This window comes from Ischnura elegans, chromosome 12, assembly GCF_921293095.1.
Source record: "Ischnura elegans chromosome 12, ioIscEleg1.1, whole genome shotgun sequence".
Taxonomy (NCBI): Eukaryota; Metazoa; Arthropoda; class Insecta; order Odonata; family Coenagrionidae; genus Ischnura; species Ischnura elegans.
This window is the reverse complement of record NC_060257.1, coordinates 6,749,950-6,769,274: the sequence shown is the minus strand read 5'-3', so window position 1 is coordinate 6,769,274 and position 19,325 is coordinate 6,749,950. Positions and strand designations below refer to the sequence as shown.

At 39.1% G+C, this 19,325-nt stretch overlaps 1 protein-coding gene across 1 annotated transcript in view; it reads right to left on the bottom strand.

Annotated features, from left to right (window-relative positions):
* Positions 1-6,960: 6,960 nt before the first annotated feature.
* Positions 6,961-19,325, bottom strand: part of LOC124169320 (protein HID1) — a 31,708-nt gene continuing 19,343 nt past the window's right edge. The window contains exons 15-18 of the mRNA XM_046547906.1: positions 18,979-19,086; positions 14,916-15,109; positions 9,961-10,119; positions 6,961-8,470 (exon numbers count right to left, since the gene is read on the bottom strand). Of these exons, the coding sequence (XP_046403862.1) occupies positions 8,407-8,470; positions 9,961-10,119; positions 14,916-15,109; positions 18,979-19,086 (525 nt within the window). The 3' untranslated portion in view covers positions 6,961-8,406. The remainder of the gene's footprint in view (positions 8,471-9,960; positions 10,120-14,915; positions 15,110-18,978; positions 19,087-19,325) is intronic.

The following is a 19,325-nucleotide window of genomic DNA, read 5'->3' as shown; positions in this document are numbered from 1 at the left end:
GCACGAAAAACGTTCCCCTTAGGTGAATCACGTTTCTGCTCAATCGTTTTGCGCAGATTATCAGTGCCCCATGTGAGCACATTGTGACGGTTGACTTTCCTGTTAGTGTGGAAAGTTGCTTCACCGCTAAACACTATCTTTGAAATGAACAATTTTTCTGTTTCCATTTGAGCAAGGATGAGCGCGAGTGTGTGGAACGAGTTTGAGTAAAGGGTTGATATTGCTCGAGTGACTGTATTGAACATTTGTGAACTTTTTTTCAAGTGAAAAAACTTTTTAAAATACTTTTTATATTGATGTACAGCACACTCCTGATTATCGGGGCTAATCATAGAGAGAGACAGTGGGAATAATCAGAAAACACAGATAACCCAAACTTTCACTTATATACCTTGTAATATCTTGTATGATGTTGGGCACGATATGGTGGAAGTTCTTAATATTAGTAAAATAAGACATTGCAATATTTCCACCGAGTTTTATTATGACACTGCGCGTTTCGTCGTTACAAACAACATTATCAAGTGTGAAAAGGTCTTAAAGAGTTCCTCCTCGTATATGTATCGTTGCTTGAAGGGAGGGGGTAAGGTGAAGGATGGGGTTTGGGTGACGAGAAGTGAGGATATTGAAGGTTGTGGGGGAGAAGGGTAGTTTTTTAGGGTATCGGAAGGGGAGCAGGGTGGGAGGGGGGAGAAAAGAAAGGTTTCACGTTGTGGTCGTCCGGATGGAATCCTCGTCACCCAAACCCCATCCTCCACCTTACCTCCCCCTCCCTTCAAGCAACAAGACATATACAAGGAGGAACTCTTTAAGACCTTTTCACACTTGATAATGTTGTTTGTAATGACGAAACGCACAGTGTCATAATAAAACTCAGTAGAAATATTGCAATGTCTTATTTTACTAATGCCTTGTAATGTTCACAATTTACATAAAATAATAAAATGTAGGAGTAATAAATTATTATTATTATTATTTTATCTCAAGAAAAAAATAATAAACAATATATTATTATCTATGCAGTTATTGTTATTTTGGAGTGCTTCCCAGAATAATTGAGAGCTTTCTTCACCAGTCCACGATATTTTAGCGGCGATAACAAGGTTGTACTAGTATTATTATGGCTTCATATAAGAACTAGTTTCAAAAACCACGCAACCACAGCTGCATGATCACAGATACAGAAAAATGGTTTGCACGAATGCTTCAAAACCACTGCGTGATGTCGGAAACAACGCTTTCGGGCACCACGCCACGTAGTCGGGTCTCGCACAAGTTGCCTGGGTTGTAGCTGCTGCGGGAGGTGTATCCGTGATCACAGAGTGGATTCGCGCACTGCGAGGCTTGGGAAACAGGAACACGGAGCTCCCGTGAATGCAGCTAGCACGCGATTGCTTCCGTTTTACGAAGGGGATTCTAACGCAAATAATAAGCCCTGTGTATCCTAGAATTCAAACACAGTAATTCCGTTGATTTTGCGTCCGATTCTATTTTTTTAATAAAGATGGTGGCAAATATTGAGCGAGAGTGAAAATCATGCACGGATAAACCGCAGCAGCCGGATAATCGTGAGTAGTCCACTGTATAACACAAGTCTCTGCCATGTTCAATTGATTACATACAAATTTTTAAAGTAGTGGTATTCTTTTTAAAATCAATCTGTGTAACTCACAAGGGGAGACCACGTACCTTGCTCAGCCTTTTTTAATGCCAAATTTTTTACGGCTTTCGGAATGGTGAAATGAAATTACACTGCTTGAATACCTAAACGTCATTATGATGATAAAAAAATTGTCTCATGTCTATGCTTGCTGCAATTAAAATTAATGAACAACTTGATGCCGTATGATCACAGTGAAGACAACAAAATAAACTGCTATGACGAAGCCTCAAACTCTTCCCCTGGGTGGGAATCTCGTACTCTACCACTACCCCACCCGACCCGTCTGCAAAGCAGTGCAAAATTTTAGAATTATATACCGTATTCCTCCGAATATAGTCCCCCTCTGAATATAGCCCCCCCCCCCCCCCCCTAATTTTGAGGCTTGAGTTTCGGGAAAAAATTAAAAAAATGGTTCGTGGTCTCCCCTTGTCAGATGAGAAATGAAAATAACAAGTTTCCATTGTTGTAATAAATATATTTTATAGATACGCTCATAAAAACAGGAGTAAGGAATGATAAATTGCACATACACTCTACAATCCAACAAATTACAAACATGGTAAATATCATACCTCAGTTTATCCATTCGTACGTTAGCTTCACAAGCAGTGATTCCCAAAGGATATTGACGATCTACTGCTATGATTTGGAAATATTTTTCTTGTAAACTTGAATTTCCATGTACCATTGGCTGCATATTTATAATTCATAAAAACATACCAGCAGATTTCAACAGCCACAATGCACAGGATCTGATTATACTTACTGACTAACTTTGAAGAAATAAGATTTGAACCTCTCTGTCACATAACTGTGTAAAACAGCAAGTTCACATAAAATCACTCGATTTACATGTAAATATTAATAACATAAGGATCAATTTACAAATTTGTTCATTTTTTAACAATAGGTGGGATCCCAGTACAAGCAATAAATAATGTAAAACGAGGACCATAGTTGATTTTAATTAAAGAATACTAGAATACTTTCAATAAAGTTTTTGAAATTCCCAAAAAACAAACATCACTAGATAAAAATATGCTATATAGGCTATAGTTTTCCGTGTTCACACTATGACAAATATGTATGATAACAGAGTTACAGCATTTCTGGGACAACAGCACCAGCAACAAGGTTTTTGTCCAAACAATTCCAAAGCATTTTCATTATTACCTGTTTCTGTTTTTAGCTTAATTCTTGCATGCACATTTCAGCTATCTACTTGTTTTATATGAAATCATTGGTATATGATTGGAAAAGTACCCTTTGATTTCCCTTAAAAGCCACAGAATATGCAGCTGACAATGTTAATATATATTGCAAATTTCATGTCTATTAAAAGAAAAGCACTTATTCGTTCATTCAGTCTTTCCCTTTGCTTCGAGAAACATCGTATGAAGTTGCCAACTTTAAGAAAAGAATGTTAAGCCTTTTCATTATTTGTCGATTTAATTTCATCACAATTCAATAACCAAACTATAAATATATATATTTTCTCGAAAAAAGACCTTTCCGCCTTCATATTTTAGCCAGCATAGAGGGATGCGTTTGACAAAAATTTACTATTCATAGGAGAAGATGTCGGAATTTTAAATATAAATACATTTGCTTTCTTTGATTGATGAATTTTGGATTTGCCTTTTGCTGATTACTGAGGCATATTGTCCCTCAGATTATAGCCCATACAAATACATATATACATTTTTGTCTCCATGGTCTCAACCTGTGAAGAAACCTCGGGGCTATATACAGAGTGTGGAAATTTGAAAGGGGTATCTCTCATCCAAAATTTAATCTCCTTCATTACTCTCGTCCATAAGTGTGCTTTGGCCATCAGTCTATGATGCAAATATTTAATATCTTCCTCAGTTCATTTACTCATAGGCTGCCACATGTTATTCAAGTACATAAAAGTTTCATTTCAACAAATCATTTGTCACCAACTGCATTCTGTCCAAACACAGTTGAACTTAGAGATCTTCCACCAAAGGTCAAGTTTATTTATTTCTTTTAAATATATTCCTTAACATGAAAAGAAAAGTGCCAACAAAATGTGTGGTACGTATATTTATGAGAAAATATTTAGCTACTCCATCTTGTGACAAATTTTCAGTGCAAGTTAGCTAATCTGAGTGTAAAGCTTTCATTAAAGTATATACATATTCGGGATGGACCACACGGAGAATGATAAATTGCATAAGCTGTTTTGATGCTTTGTATGTGAGAGGTCATTTTTTTTACAATTGCACCCATGCTCAAACCCTACAGCCTACAGCAACGAAGGCCCAATCAATCAGAGTGATGGCTCTTTCTACGAATTAAAATGACAGCCAGAGTAAGGAGTAATCGAAGCGCTCACTGCACTGTGAATAGTGTAAATGGAAAGAGAGTAAATTCCTGATTATCCAAGCTAATGACGGAGAGAGGTGCCACGAATAATCGGAGAACATGGAACTTTCTCTTTTATTTCTTATAATGTTCATAATTTACGTTAATCAAACAATATACGGTAGAGTCTCGATTATCCAAATGGGCGAATGACGGAGAGAGACGGCACGAATAATCTGAAAACACGGATGACCCAAACTTTCACTCAAATGTCTTGTAATGCTCATAATTTACGTAAAACAAACAATATATTATTATTTATGCAGTTATTCTGTCATTTAAGAGTGCTTCCAGGACTCATTGAGAGCTTTCTTTGCCAGGTTGCGATCTTTTTAGTGGCGATAACATGGTTGACTCGTATTATTAATGCTCCATGTAAGGCCTGGTTTCGAAAACCGTACATCCGTGGCTGTGTGATCGCGGATACAGAAAAGTGGTTTGCACAAATGCTTCAAAACCACTGCTCGACGTCGGAAACTACCCTGTCAGGCACCACGCCACGTAGTCGTGTCTCGTGCAAGTTGCAACTGCTGCGCGACGTGCATCTGTGATGACGGAGCGTGGTCGCCCATTGTGAGGGTTAGAAGAGAGGAACACAGTGCTCCCGTGAATGCAGCTAGCACGCTTCCTTTTTACGAAGGGGACTCTAACGGAAATAAGCCCGATGTATCCTAGCATTAATGCAGTAATTCTGATGATTTTTGGTCTGAATTTTTTTAAAGAGATCGCGGGAAAAATTGAGCGAAAGTGAAAATCATTCACGGATAATCCGCAACCCAAATAAACCGCAGCCGGATAATCGCGAGTCTGCCATATTATTACTTAAGCACACATTCAGTTAGTTTCAACTGCTTCAAGGACTCATAGAGAACTTCTTCACCTGACCACAGATCTTGTCAGTCTGTATTCACACAGCTCCAAACACTCCAGTAAACTGTCTACACAATAGAGTGCCTGGCAGTGACTCATGCAATGATCCCCAACCCCTCCGCCTCTGTTCCTCCACTGCCTTCACTTCTACAACTCCCTTCCTATCCAATTTGACCTTGACTAGTCACGGTGAAGACATGCCACAGTGGAGCAAAATCTCCATTTCCTTGGGCTGCATGCTGGGACGTGGCAATACTTGCACAGTTGCAATATTAGAAATGCAATTAAAGATCAGAGATGACATTTTCTCAATTTAAGATTGCTTATTCATTAAAGAAATCTTCTGTGATTAATCGAGATTTTTTTCTCCTGCTCATCATCTTCTGCAATACTTAGTAGATGTCCTATAGTACACTTGAAACATTCCTTGACAGAAAGTAAAGAAAAAAATGCACTTTGACTATGGAATTCCTACGAAAATCATAAGCCTCATGTATCCTTTGCATTAAAATACGATAATTCTAGTGTTTTTGCATTTGGCTTTATTTTTTTATAGAGATACAAGGAAATATCACAGGAGGGTAAGACTCATGCACGGATAATCGGGAATTCACTGTCCAGCTAGTTCCACCACTGAGGCTTTGTCGGCTTACTGTCAAGACCACTGGCACATCGGCATCAACATAGGCAACATCACCCTAGATTGCGCTGTAATGTTCTTTCAATCGAGCGCACGGTCAGAACATATTCCATGAGAGCCATCTGATGGTTTAAGACTGAGAAGATAATTCACACCCTGCATACATGTCACCAGGCATGTTCACTCATAACCTAAGCAGATAAATGTGAATCGTAACTTTTTCTGAGCAAAAAATTAGCAAATGCAGTACTTATCAGTTATCGGCGAGTGTTGTTAAAAGATACTGTATATGAGAAATTTGAAGAAAAAATTATTAAGCAACATTATTTGGTCTCCATGGGAGTTGCCGGCCTCGGTGGCGGCTGGGTAACGTCCTCGCCTGTCAAACAAGAGGTCGTGGGTTCGAGTCCCACCTGAGTAGGCTTCCCCTGCCCAGGGCATAGTTGTTGATGTACGTTTACTTGTTAAAGTCGTTGAGTACCCCGATGTAAAATGGCCAATATGAGCTGTATTCGGTGGTTTGAGAATAAATAAAGTTCATAATTTGCTATTACATAAAAACAAATAAAGCAGGATACGAGCATCATGAGGTGAACCAATCATACGACTTCCTTCATCCCGACGACACCCAATGCGTGAAGAGAATGTAGGGCTTGGCAAAGTGGTGCAAAAAGAAGCAGCGCAGAACAAATTGTAAGTTCTTGGATGTATACCAAGCGGAATTTATGGTGCTCTAGGTATGGAAGTGTGATGATCCATTTGATTCGTTGTTGGAGATTATAGTCGTGATGTGGCCACCTGTTAAGAATCTTTGAGTCTGAATTTGATAAATGAATTAATTTGTTCTCATTTTTTAATTGTTTTTATGATTTTTAAAAATGTTCAGCGACAACCGATAAGTGCAGAAAATGCAATTCTATCGCATAGCTCTCTTCAGACACACACCCAGAGAGGGAGGGGAGAGCTTGGGGCCTTCATCCTTTCGAAATTAACTTTTCCCGTTGGGGACACAACCTGTGACACATCCTCTTAGGAGACAACTAGCGCAGAGGCACTCATCGTACGACTTTCTCTCAACTTTAAAAAATGGCGGACACAGATCGGGGTCTCCGATCCAAGATTTGCCCAAAATTGGATAACACTAACATCTTCCGACAGCGGCCTAAAATTTAGAATTATAAAAAAAAATGAGGTGGATTTTGGAAACAAATGCCTGCATTGGCCAAACCGTAATAACTAGAGCCATTTCGGTAAAAACTAATGAATATCAATTTCAGGAGTACACAATTGAAATTTGTAGATTACTCAATGATTTTCAGATGCGTGAGAATTGACTAAAATATTACAAGCATAGGCATCCCACATTCCACCTCTTACACGCATATTTTTGGCTGCGTTCCTGGCTCTCATGTTGGACTGCCAGCTATCACTACGCATGCGATTAAAATAAGGTCACAGAAAAACTTCCAAGGCTCTGTTGGCAACAGTCTCACCAGGATGTAACCTACATTTCAGTAGCAGAACTAGCTCCATTTCATGTTTAACTATTATATACTGTGCAGTACTATAGTGTACTATCTATAGTGTTCTAGCTCTGGTGTACTACTATAGTGTTCTAATATTAAATGTACTGTGCAGTGAGCACTCTGCTTTTGCTGCTCTGCACTCCACTTTGTTTCTCTGCAATTGAAATTCATGACTTTAATGTCGGATATGGGTTTTTAAATTCCTCCCAAATGTGTGTCCGACATGCTTCTTATGAGTCCGCAATTTGTCTGAATTTTGGAAGAGCCATTGCTGGCATGAGAAGACCCGCAGGCACAAGGGAGCTAACGCAAGGTTGAAGCTTCTAAAAAGGGGCCGAGTTTCTCGGGTAAAGACGGCAGAAAGAGTAAAAAATTATCAGGGGAGTAGCCTGCACTGAGTTAATAAATGCGACCCCATGCGTGGGGCCGCATGCCAGACCACATAAACTGACGTGGTTCAAGCTGAAAGTGTTAACTAGTATGCGTGTCTGTGTGATCATTAAACCAGCAAGGCTTTACGCAACCTCCACGTGAAAGAGCTGCTTTAACATCTAGAAATACTCAGCTACTGGAGGAAAATCGGACATTATGCCACTGTAATGCAATGCCACGTTACGATAACATTATAAGGATTGACTAGCACAATATTTTCAGACAAAGCTCCATATAAAGCTGATAAGTACGGAAAGGTGAATGGTTAACTGTGCCTGAAGTTCTCATGGATTTATTTCATCATAGACGTTAATATCCACGACCAACACACTTTTATGTAATACTTTAGATATGGAATGATTACATCACAACAGAAACTGATTTTGGCATTACGTTCACAATTAACACAAGTACACACATTTTTAAATCTCTTAAGTAAAAATAAGTTCAGAACATGTGACAAAAGTTAAAGAACATGGCTGGATAAGATACAAAAGTCCCTTAAATAAATTAAATAATCCATGTTTTTCATAATAAAAGAAACTAAAAAAAGGATGCAACACAACAAGCTCATTTGCTTTTGCAGAAGAATCAATGATTTAAAAAATGCGGGACATATTCTCAGCGGCAAAACATCATTCAGGCTTTCATTAACTTTCTAACTCTAAATTACCTATACATAGTTAATTCACTATTACACAGCATATAAACTGATCCAGTTACAACATATTCGTAATAACAATTCAACTAAAGACATATTTGATTCATTTTAAAGAATTTCAGTTTCTTCATCATTCAATAGGATTCTTCACCACAAATCCCTGATTCGATAACCGTCAAAAGATCAGCATAACAAAAACTACAACGTCATCATTTACAACGCTTAATTACACACGCTGAATCTCAAAAAGCTTAACGTCTGTGTCGTACCAAATTGGAGGGTCCACATTCCTGAAAAATGATTTTTATTTCACTTTTAGAATACTTTGCTCCAAATTATAAATGCAAGTTTAGACATCAAAGTACCGTTCAACAGAAAGAGTATCATAATTAAAATTACATTACTCTTTAATATCTTTGACCAATTAGCCGATGTGAAGGTACAGTCAAAACTCTGTAAATATACATTCACATTCTATGCTACAAGTTTAGAAGTTGCCATTCATTATCCATACAAGCTTGACATTCTTTTGAATCAAATCATACTTTAGAAGATCATACCAATAATCATTTCTTGTGTAAGCAGTAATGCTCACAACAACACTGTCTTTAAATAATTAGCGTTGATATGAGCATAAATAATATTGATTTCTTTCATTTTTACGTACTTGGTGAATAGTAATTTTTTGCTCATATTTTACCACCACAATTCAAAAAATAATATTTTTTACAGTAAGAGGTGCATTGAAAGTCATCAGAAAAGAAACTGAAAACACAGCAATTCTATTATCTAAATGTATTCAACAATTTAAATTGAAAATTTAATGGGAGTAATAACGACTTACAAGGAACACCTCAGACCTTGAACTCTCGGAACCACACAAAACCGCTCTCGTAACAACTAGCAGCCATAAACAAAACAGTGCTGTGCATCATGTCCATGCAAAACGTAGCATTCTACCTCAAGTAACATTTTGATAGGGAGATGCAAAGGAACAAATATCAATTCCATGGGAAGGACATGCGTAGGATTCATTCTCTTCATGATATCACTGCAGTGTACACAATTTAAACAGTAGCTCGCTTGCGAACACTACAAGAGACAAATGCATACTGCAGCTTGCAACTATATCTCTGCGATGATGGGAGTAAAACGATGGGGTCGAACAATAATAGACGACAATTCTTGTTGACGACGCGGAACAAAGAATACAGGAGTATTGAAATGAAAATAGTGGTGTTCGGATGTACGTGTCATCGCCCCCAATGTTTTTGCCAGAAGAGCTCATGAAAAGCATTTGCAATTGGTACTAACTAGATTTGTGAAGTTATGGAGTAAAGTGAACGTTATCAGCACTCATGCAACTGGAGCACTGGTTAGTGGATCTACACTATGCCACCGTCTCATGGCACTAGCAGAAAAGTGCCGAGTTTACCACGAAAATGACTCACACCACTGCTTTGTTTCTGACTGCTAGTTGCTCCGAGGACGGTTTTGTGCGGTTCTATTTGTTCGACGTTGAAAGCGTCCCTTTTTAGTAGTTTCCACACAATCTTTATTTGACCCAACTGGTTCAAAAACTTCTGTGCCATTCTCATGGGTACAACTTGGGAGTTGATTACTCAAAACCAGATAGGTTCCCCAAATGTTGTGTGCAAAATGAATCAGCCGCTTTTACTTACATTAGCTTGATGATATTCAACAAAGTAGGGCCAGGGATGATTGAATCATGAAATTGAAATGGTGGGGTTATAAAGGCTCAAGAAAGTGTGGACAATACCTGAGATAAATAACACCCCAAACATAAGTGCGAAACCAAGCAGTGGTCCCTCTGTTCGCCTGATACTTCCTGATGAGGATTGGGTGAGGAACTGGAAGCAGCCCAACAAGCGTTCCGTGCTGCAGGAATCGCAGAATCTCACCTTCATCTGTGAGACCCCTGCAACGTAGAAAAAAAAGCATTCTACTTACTGTACATTCCATCAAAACAAGGGCATGAGGTGCAGTAGAAACCTGATGAGAATATATTTCAAAGGACCATTGGCTTGAAAACTCCTCAGCTGGGAAAACTTCTTATGAAGAAAAGCGTGTAATTTTTTAAAAATCATCACCTCCCAGAAAACAGTGCATTTAAGGCCTTCATAGAAAGAGAATCTAATGAACAACAACATACGATGGTCACAAATACCCGCGGCTCTGGACAGGGGCATTATGCCACGACTTGCGACCAGGCAAGGACTTTACCCCGCCACCACTGAGGCCTATTTAGACAGTCAAATTTTATGGGATATTCACTGTTACGGAAGAGAGGCATGGACAACAACAGCCAAAGGAGAAATCAATGGTAGAGGCCTTCGAAATGTGGCACCACAGAAGAATAATGAGGATCAAATGGATGAAGTTACAGGGTTCCCACTCTAACTGCATTATAAAATTCACGGTTTTTTCCAGGTTTTCACGGTCTAAATGTCATCAAATTCACGGTTGGTAGATAAGGCATTTTAGGCAGAAATGCTGATTACATAGCAATCATCGGCCTCACGTTAACTAAAAATGTAACAAACGCAACAGATGACTTGAATGCAAAAGCGGAAATGAAATTGCTATCTCTAATTACTTCACCTATCGTTAGCAAAATTCAGGTCCAGCTAATAAAGGGTGTGAGTGGGAAAATGGAGAGAGCAGGGTGGCAGGGAAGTGAAGAAGTGCCTGATTTTTTGCCAGGGTTAATGTCTTCCAATCGCAGGCTTCAGGTCAATGTGCTCTCATGGCACACACACAGACAAATTAATAGTCGCGCTTTCGAATACACGTGTGCAGGTAAATGCGTGGACAGTATCTGCACGTGAATCGGCCTTGAAACATTATCGAAACGTCGATTTTTCTTTTAATCTGTCAATTGTAATTCTAAAATCGAGTTTGAGAGATTTTTAAGGTTTCAATGACGGCTTTTTCAAGGTTTTTTCACGGTAGACTAAATTCACGGTTTTAAGGTTTTCACGGTTGAGTGGGAACCCTGAGTTAGTAATAAGGAGGTCCCAAGAAGATTGGGAGAGATAAGAATACTCGTGAAAACCTTGATAAGAAGACGGAACAACCTAATAGGCCATATCTTTAGACATGATGATCTGATGAAGACAATCGTCAAGGGACAAACAGATGGCAAGAATGGAAAAGGAAGACGTTGAATGAACTAGAGGGAACAAATAAAGAAGGATATGAAAGAGAAGAAATAAGTAGGTGAGAAAAGATTATGTGATTGGAGAATTGAGCGGAGAGCTGCGTCGAACCACCGACAATGATTCCACCTCTTTCAAGCAATCTGTGTTTCTTTCCAGTGCAACAGAAAAAATGCAACACAACAGATTAAAGGCTGAAATTCAGAAAGATACCACAACATCAATTGATCTGAAAAAGAAAATATTTACTATCTTTCACCGATCGAATGTAAGAAAAAATCAGCAAAGATGACTTAATGAGAATTTACGTAAAATTCTTCTAAAACTTGTTATATGGGTAGTATACAATAGAAATATGTCACTTTGGTATGGTCAGTAAAACTTCTTCCTAACATTCAGGAAAATTATTAAGCGGGAATGTAATTATACCGGAAATATTTAGCATGAATCACCCGATCATTTTTTCCAACTTTTCCAAGCAATAGCTTCAGCAATCGCTCCAATGATAGCGGAGATATGACCGTTTCACACAATCATTTTCTGCGATGGCTCCATGGATGGGAATCCCATCCCTTTTCCCATCACTGGGCACGTCTCTTTCTCAGTCGCTGAAACCATCGCTGGTACAGCATTGGTCTCAGCGATGCACAAATTTTAGCCTTTCAGCCAATAAGAATGAACTGCTGCTAATAGCGATTGTTACGCCATGATTGGCTAATAATTGAACGACAGTTGTAAATACGGAAAGTGATGGAATAAACAATGGAAAAAGGGACAGTGAGAATAACCGTGTGATTCAGGTAATGATGGATCAATGAGGGATCACTCTTGAGGAATGGAAAAAATTGATCGTGTTATTCAGCCTTTAGCAAAAAATGTATGTGCTTTAATTTGGGACTTGAAAATCAAAGTTTTCGGAGAGGAAAACTTCTTATCAGGGCAATTACACCCATGTCTCGTATAGCGCAATTTCGATTAGCGCAATTTCGATATAGCGCAAATTCGTTCCTCGGGGAAACATCGCAACGCAGTGTAGCCTAATCACAAATCTTAAACGCTCTCGTAATAAAACGTGAACTTGCCCTAAGTACACGCGAAATTTCTATCATTTTACGCATATTAATATTATTGCTTGCCTTATATCTTCTTTTTTGTTTATATATTAATCGAAATCCATTGCTGTGCAAAGGCCAAAAGTATTACTCGTCATAGGGTCCAGATAGCCGGCCTACCGAAGTAATTTATCTCGTCTCCTTAACAGAATGATAATAAATAATTTAGATCGTTAATTAAGCGTGGGGCTAGTGAAATGAGGTTTTTTTCAGCAATACGGTTTGAGACGTATTTTTGCCGTCATGGGTTATCGGGCGATTGACTTCCAGGTAGAGGGTCTATGCTAAAGCCTTCAAGGTCATCGGTATTCATGGGGGAGAAATGGAGCGGTGGCCGAGTTGCACATGAATAGCATCAACACATAAAAGGGTCCGCTATAGTGTCTCAAACACAATGGCTTCGTTCCCTCCCCGCAGTCTTAGGCCTTCTGCGTCTCAGGAATACAGTTCAGCAGTAGAAGGTGATTTAGATAGAGCCACATAGAGTAAAAACCAAGAGAATATGGCAAAAAATAGGAATGCGTGTAGAAAAATCAAGAATTTATCAAGAAAACCCATAAATCTAGAAGAGGAATTGAAAGAGGTCAATTGCTTTGAAAATCGAGAGCGTCAAAGCGATATTGCGCGGAAGTTTAAACGCACGATGCCTTATTCTGAATAAAGACGAAGTTAAAACATCAGTGACCTCAGCCGCACCAAATTCAACCAAGCGGTCTACACATACGGAAAGTTCATAGTGAATCAGTACAAAAAGACGAGAGTGGTAATCGCTCCGAGACATTTACTGAAAGCTCTGGTTGGTTCCAGAATTTAAACGGCAAGCAGGTATTTTCAGTGCGGCGATAGGTGAATCTGCAAACGTTGATAGCGCAGCAATCCACAATATTTTCTGATGAACTCCAAGCTGTGATTGAAAGTGGCTCCTTTCCCCTTAACTGGTTTTTAGTGTTGACGAGATGATATTGTTTTGGAAAAGTATGCAATCTCGTTCATTCATTTTCAGGGAAGGAAAACCTGGGTCAGGTTTCAAGGCAATTAAAGACTGTTTCACGTAGCTGCTAATGCCTCGGAGGACTTAAAATTAAAATGATTTATTATTCATAAACTCCGCTAGCTATGAAATGGCATTCAAAGCAGCATTTTCCTGTCATTTCGATGAGCGACAAAAGGGCTGGGTGACACGATAGTTGTTTTTAGACTAGTTTGAAAAATCGTCAGCTGCCGGCAACGCATTACAAACCCCTGAGATAGCAGGTGTTAGCCCACCCGCACGACGGGAGGGAATTTCAAAAGCACGTGAGAATTTTTTTTTTAACGTGAATAAAAGTCTTTGAATGCGAGCATACTATCTTTTAAGATGTTTTAAACTATTAACATTTGTATAAATAATGTTTTCTACGGCTTTTTATGGGAATATAGATGTTTTAGAGGAAATTCAATACCCAAGACCTATGCTACCAGGAACGCATCCCTATCTTCCCAATGTTAAAACGCTCTCGTATAACGCAAATTCGTATAGCGCAAAGATCCCAAGGAACGCATTCCTTGCGCTATACGAGACATGGGTGTATTGTCTTGATTCCACTGTACATGCTCAAAAAGATATACATCAATCATAAAATATGATTACATTTGACAATGATTGCCATAATTTTGTTAAAAAAATTCATTCACAGCTAAAAAATGTTTCATTATTACACACTCTTTTAATAGTTATTTAAATATTTGTTTTGACATTGTACACTATATTCCGTCTGGTAGTGCGCACTTTTATTATTTGCTGATATTCTTTTGAGTTTTTGTGATAAGTTCCATGTATATTGCTGGAATTTCTTGAAGAGTAAGAGTGAATTTCTTTTTTAGTGTTAAAGTTACTATGCATTCCTTCATATTAAACACCCATCACACACCTCACATTTTATTTCTGCACTGATAAAATATTTTGGAGTAGGCAAGAGGAGGGTTCCCAATACACTATGTATTCCATTGGAAGCTCTTGCATTGAAATTTGAAAAAAATTGTCCTCAAAATATTTTGAGACAGGGAATAGAAGAAAAAATAGCCTACCTAATTTGATAAAGAACATAATTACATTTGGTAAAGAACAGAAATACAATTGGTAAAGAACAGAGGCCATACAACATAAATAGAAAACTTTCCCATCTATCCATTTACATATTTGTAATAGTAAAACATAGTCAGGGCTAGCCAGAGATACTTAGAGTCAGGGTACATTACATAGGTACTGTCTCAGAAACACATTAAAATTACGATGAATGCAAACGTAAACCATGATGCAAAAAAGCACCATGACACAGTCTCACCCACACTATATAACACACAATGGAGGCATCAGCAACAATTACAAGGTTAAAAACAAAAAGTATAAAATGTGGATTACATTGAGGCCGACATCTTAGATGATATAAAAAAGTTGCACTTACTTGTCAATGCATATTTTCTCGACCTGAGGCACGAGGACTTGAAGTAACCTCATGATCGTTTGAAGCGGCAGCTTGCTCTTCCAGCTCTGCACCCACTCAGGCGTGGCAACCCACGGACCTCCCCCCGAACCATCACCACCTCCACCTGCACCACCACCCAGCGAATGCGTCTCCCTTTGACGAATGCTATGCCTCTGAAACAAAAGATACAGGAAATATTCAAGTCACAACAGACACTCCCGCAGGAGGAATGAGCTTGTATTTCGTTTGGTGCAAAGCGAAACCTGCAGCCTTCATGCAAATGGAATTTGCATCAAATGAGACCATTTGCACCATAGGAAGATATGTATGCATTCCCGGTAATATAGATACTGACTATCAAATCTTTTAGGCTGTGTTAGGCCAACAATCAAGTTAACTTGATTTCAATTTTACTTGATGGTGTAGAAGAAGTGTGTAATTGATCACATGTGACAATTGGGTAGTTTCTTTCATCAAAGAAAACAAAAGGGATTGATTGTGATTCGTTACCCACTAATAGTGCATCCATGATGTACAAATTATTTGCTTTTAGAAATCCCAGTTTTGACGAATGGCAACAGTCAATTTTAACCTCATTTGAAAAAGGCCAGATTGGTGCCCATGTGATGCCACTCCACGTGACGTCACAGGGACCTAGTTTCTATACGGGTAGATAGGAGTTTCACATCGTCTGAGATTACCAATGCATGCATGAGGCACAGAGCTCAGGGAAACATGTCTTAATAATCACCTATTGAAACTGGCTAAGGTCGGAAAGTTTTCTTTGTTTGATAAGGTATTAAAAATCCTTATTTAAGCCAAGCACTACCAGCTAGCAGGGTACTCGGCTACCTGCTAGCATCCTGCATTGTATCAGCGTTCAAGGCCTTGCCCCAAGGTCACCTCACTTGCGGCAGCGGGAACCAGAACGACGTCACTCGGAGATTTCCCAGCATTCATACTTAGCCCTCATGTTTTTGCGTGCTTGAAAATTTTCACTTTTAATTTAATCACGAAAAATAGATATCGTCATTTAAAAATCTAAAAGTGTGAAACATATATTCCAGAAGGAATAATCTTTCGATTTAGGGATTAAAAAATAGGAAACCAGTGTATTTACGTACCAAAGTCCTGGAGATGACTGGTAGTTGTCTCCTCCGTAGGGTGCAGTTCTTAAATTGTCATACAAAATAATTGTCCTAGATCATCAAGTCAACTCGAAATCAAGTTAACTTGATTATTGACACTTTGGATAGTGGCCCTTGACCATACATATGTATTTTCAATTTAACGCCTAGAAAAGGTTATGCTCACAAACATATATTGTTGAAAATATTTTCATAGGTAGTAGGAGTGCAATTAAAGTTTGCGTAAAGAAAATTTGGAGCATAATCTTGAAATTCTCTCCTTATATATGTGTGGGCAGACATCTACTGGCACTGATCTAAAGTAATGATCTACATTTACAGCAATGGTAAGTGGTCTAGGAGACAAGATAAATTACCGTATAAGCGTGTGTAAGAGGCGCACCCCTATTTTGAGGATCGAAGCTATAAAGAAAAAAAAATTTTGCGACATTTTTTTTATCCTATCGTGCGGTGTTGCAGACGTATGCCTGGAATTTCGACAGTTATCGAAATGCCCTCTTTCAGTACTATTTGAAAGAGGAAATTTTGATAACTGCAGCGGCATAAGAGGGAGTAGAAAGAGTTCCGATCCTCTCTTTGCATACGCCATCGCTCTACGTTGCTTGTCCTACTCACGAACAATTTTGTTTAAAAGCTCTCGCAGGAGTATTGCAATAGAATTGCAGCCGTGGAAAATTTTAAGGCAAAACACGACAGGCAAATGGCATGAGCTTTCCCAAGAGATTGAACAACAATCGGGGCAATCTCAGCGCCGTAGGATAATAACCACGTCGTAGATTTAAGGCCCCTTGCACACACACCGATTTTGGACAGCCGGTAAAATATCGGCCGTCCACATTCCAATAGTGAACAATGGGAGAGCATTGGAGCTTGCACATGTACCGACCACGCGCCGGCACCGGCAAAATGCCGGTTAGCTGCCGGCCATTGTCTCTGTGGATCGCCGGCGCCGGCTCAAGAACATAGCAACGTATCGTTTAACCGGTAAAAATCCGGCGTGTGTGCAAGCATCGCTTCGCTGGTAAAATATATCAGCCAATATTTTACCGGCCGTCCAAAATCGGTGTGTGTGCAAGGGGCCTAACGGAACTACACTCGGCTCTCCATCAGCCAATGCCTCTGCCATTTTTTTCCTTTCCGAGACTCCACAGGAAAATATCAAGTTACAGGGGAACAATGGAAACGTGTTTCATCCCTACCCCATTTCACCAACTGACCTTTTTCGGTCTACCAGGTTGAATTCCCCGAGATTCTGGAGGTCAAATGCTACGTGAGTCACCTTCTGAGCTCGAAGATATCTCGATATCTTTCAGCAATTGTATGACACGCACGAGGTTCTAAAAAGAATTAGACCTAACGCGACGCATATCTGACAGTATTTAAGTTTTTTGAGCTCTAATTGATTCACACAAAGATTTATAGCTAAAATAAGGCTACTAATATTTGACATAGTCCAAACATCACAATTTCGGAAGAAACAAGCGTAGCATAAGCGCATTCAAACAAGACGAGACGGACTGGAAACTCAAGCAACGCAAACTGCGTATGTCACATTGCTGCGCCTTCGCCCCTTCGCTTTAAAGGCAACGACGTCACATGCAAGATCGGACGTGTTCTTCCCTTGCTCCTTCGCTCGTAGCTTTAAATACGGAGGGGAGGGAGCGCGCTCCTTCCCCTCGACCTCTCCTTCAGCGCTCTTCACTTATAAGCATTTCCGATTTCTTCTATCCACCATTAAGTCCAACAATGAGCACACTCGTTCGAATTTTTTTAACCGCAGGTTTTGACACCAATATTACTATATGCAGTATAAATGCCGCAGGTGCCCACTCGTGGCAATAAATTTAGCGTGCGCTCCGGAGCCAATCACCCCGCGCGATCTTTTCAATGTTCACCTCTGGGGTACCGACGTGACGGCGCGATGCTTGCAAGAAATTCAAACAGGAGCATTTTAAAAATACGTCACTAAGGGAGAAACTCCCCTGCCTGCCGCTTGATTTTGACCCAGGGTTTCAGATGACTGACTCACGCTGAAAACCAAGGCCACTCAGTTCCCCTTGAACTTGCAACCGGTAAAGGGGAGGGGGGGAAGATAAGAAGTTTGTGTAAGAGGCGCACCCCCATTTTCGGCTGCAATTTCTGGGAAAAAAGGTGTGCCTCTTACACGCGCTTATACGGTACTTCTTTGGATCAACTATCAGACAACATGAGGAGCATTGCTTCAGGTGATTGTGGGGCAATAAATTTCAAAGAATATACAAACAATAAAGGTTTCAGGCAAAGCACTATGCTAGAATAATTCATTTGAAGTACTAATAGGGTGAAGTGAATACATCGGAAACAGGAAACTTCATATCACACCTCTTAACGATGTCTGAAATCCAGATCTCAGAATTCTAACATACTTTAAAGATTTGCAGTCAATCGGATGCTGTTCAGGGATGATATAACCAATAGTTAAAACAGGAATTGGTACATTTAAAGCTCGAATTAATTACCTACAGAATGCCAAAATTTCATTCTGTATAGCAGTCCAGTGGCTATGGTAACCAAATGCTAGGCTGAGGAGTGACATTCGCAGCTTTGGCGTAACAGTTTTATTTTCTTAATTTCTATGTAATTTTTATTTTGCGGAAGCCTACAATGAACATTTCTTTTTTTTGTTTTTCCTGAAAATTTTATGTTAGTGAGGAGAAAATCTTCCTTAGCGAGTACAGCATCAGGCATTTTCTCATTTTTATAACACAGTGGCAGTCTTTCAATTATTTTAGTCAAAGTATTTTTTATGTAATTTCCATTCATGGTTTCCTTTTTTGTTCAAATCAACACTATTAACTACTTATTCTTGCCATCCAAGTGTACTTCTAGTAAACATAGCAGCAAAGCCAGAGTACCTGTGATGCATTCCTACGAAAAGGAGTGGCAGACGATTCCCCAACCGAAGGTTTCTTAGCTGAAGTATCATCTATATCTATGGATGGCTTTGGTAATGACGAATTGGACTGGAAATAGAGAGAAAACATTATTACATGAGTAAGGAGACAATTTATGAACAATAATATGGCTATCAGTAGTTAATTGTAAATTTCATATTTCAAAAAAGCAGAACAGAGATTAAATAAAGAAAGTTTAGTAGAGAATAACCAGTTCTAAGTCATAGAAGAATAAATCATTTCAATTTTATAAAAATCAGTAAAAGCTAATTAATACATTATCAGTGACAACCAAAAATACACTATTT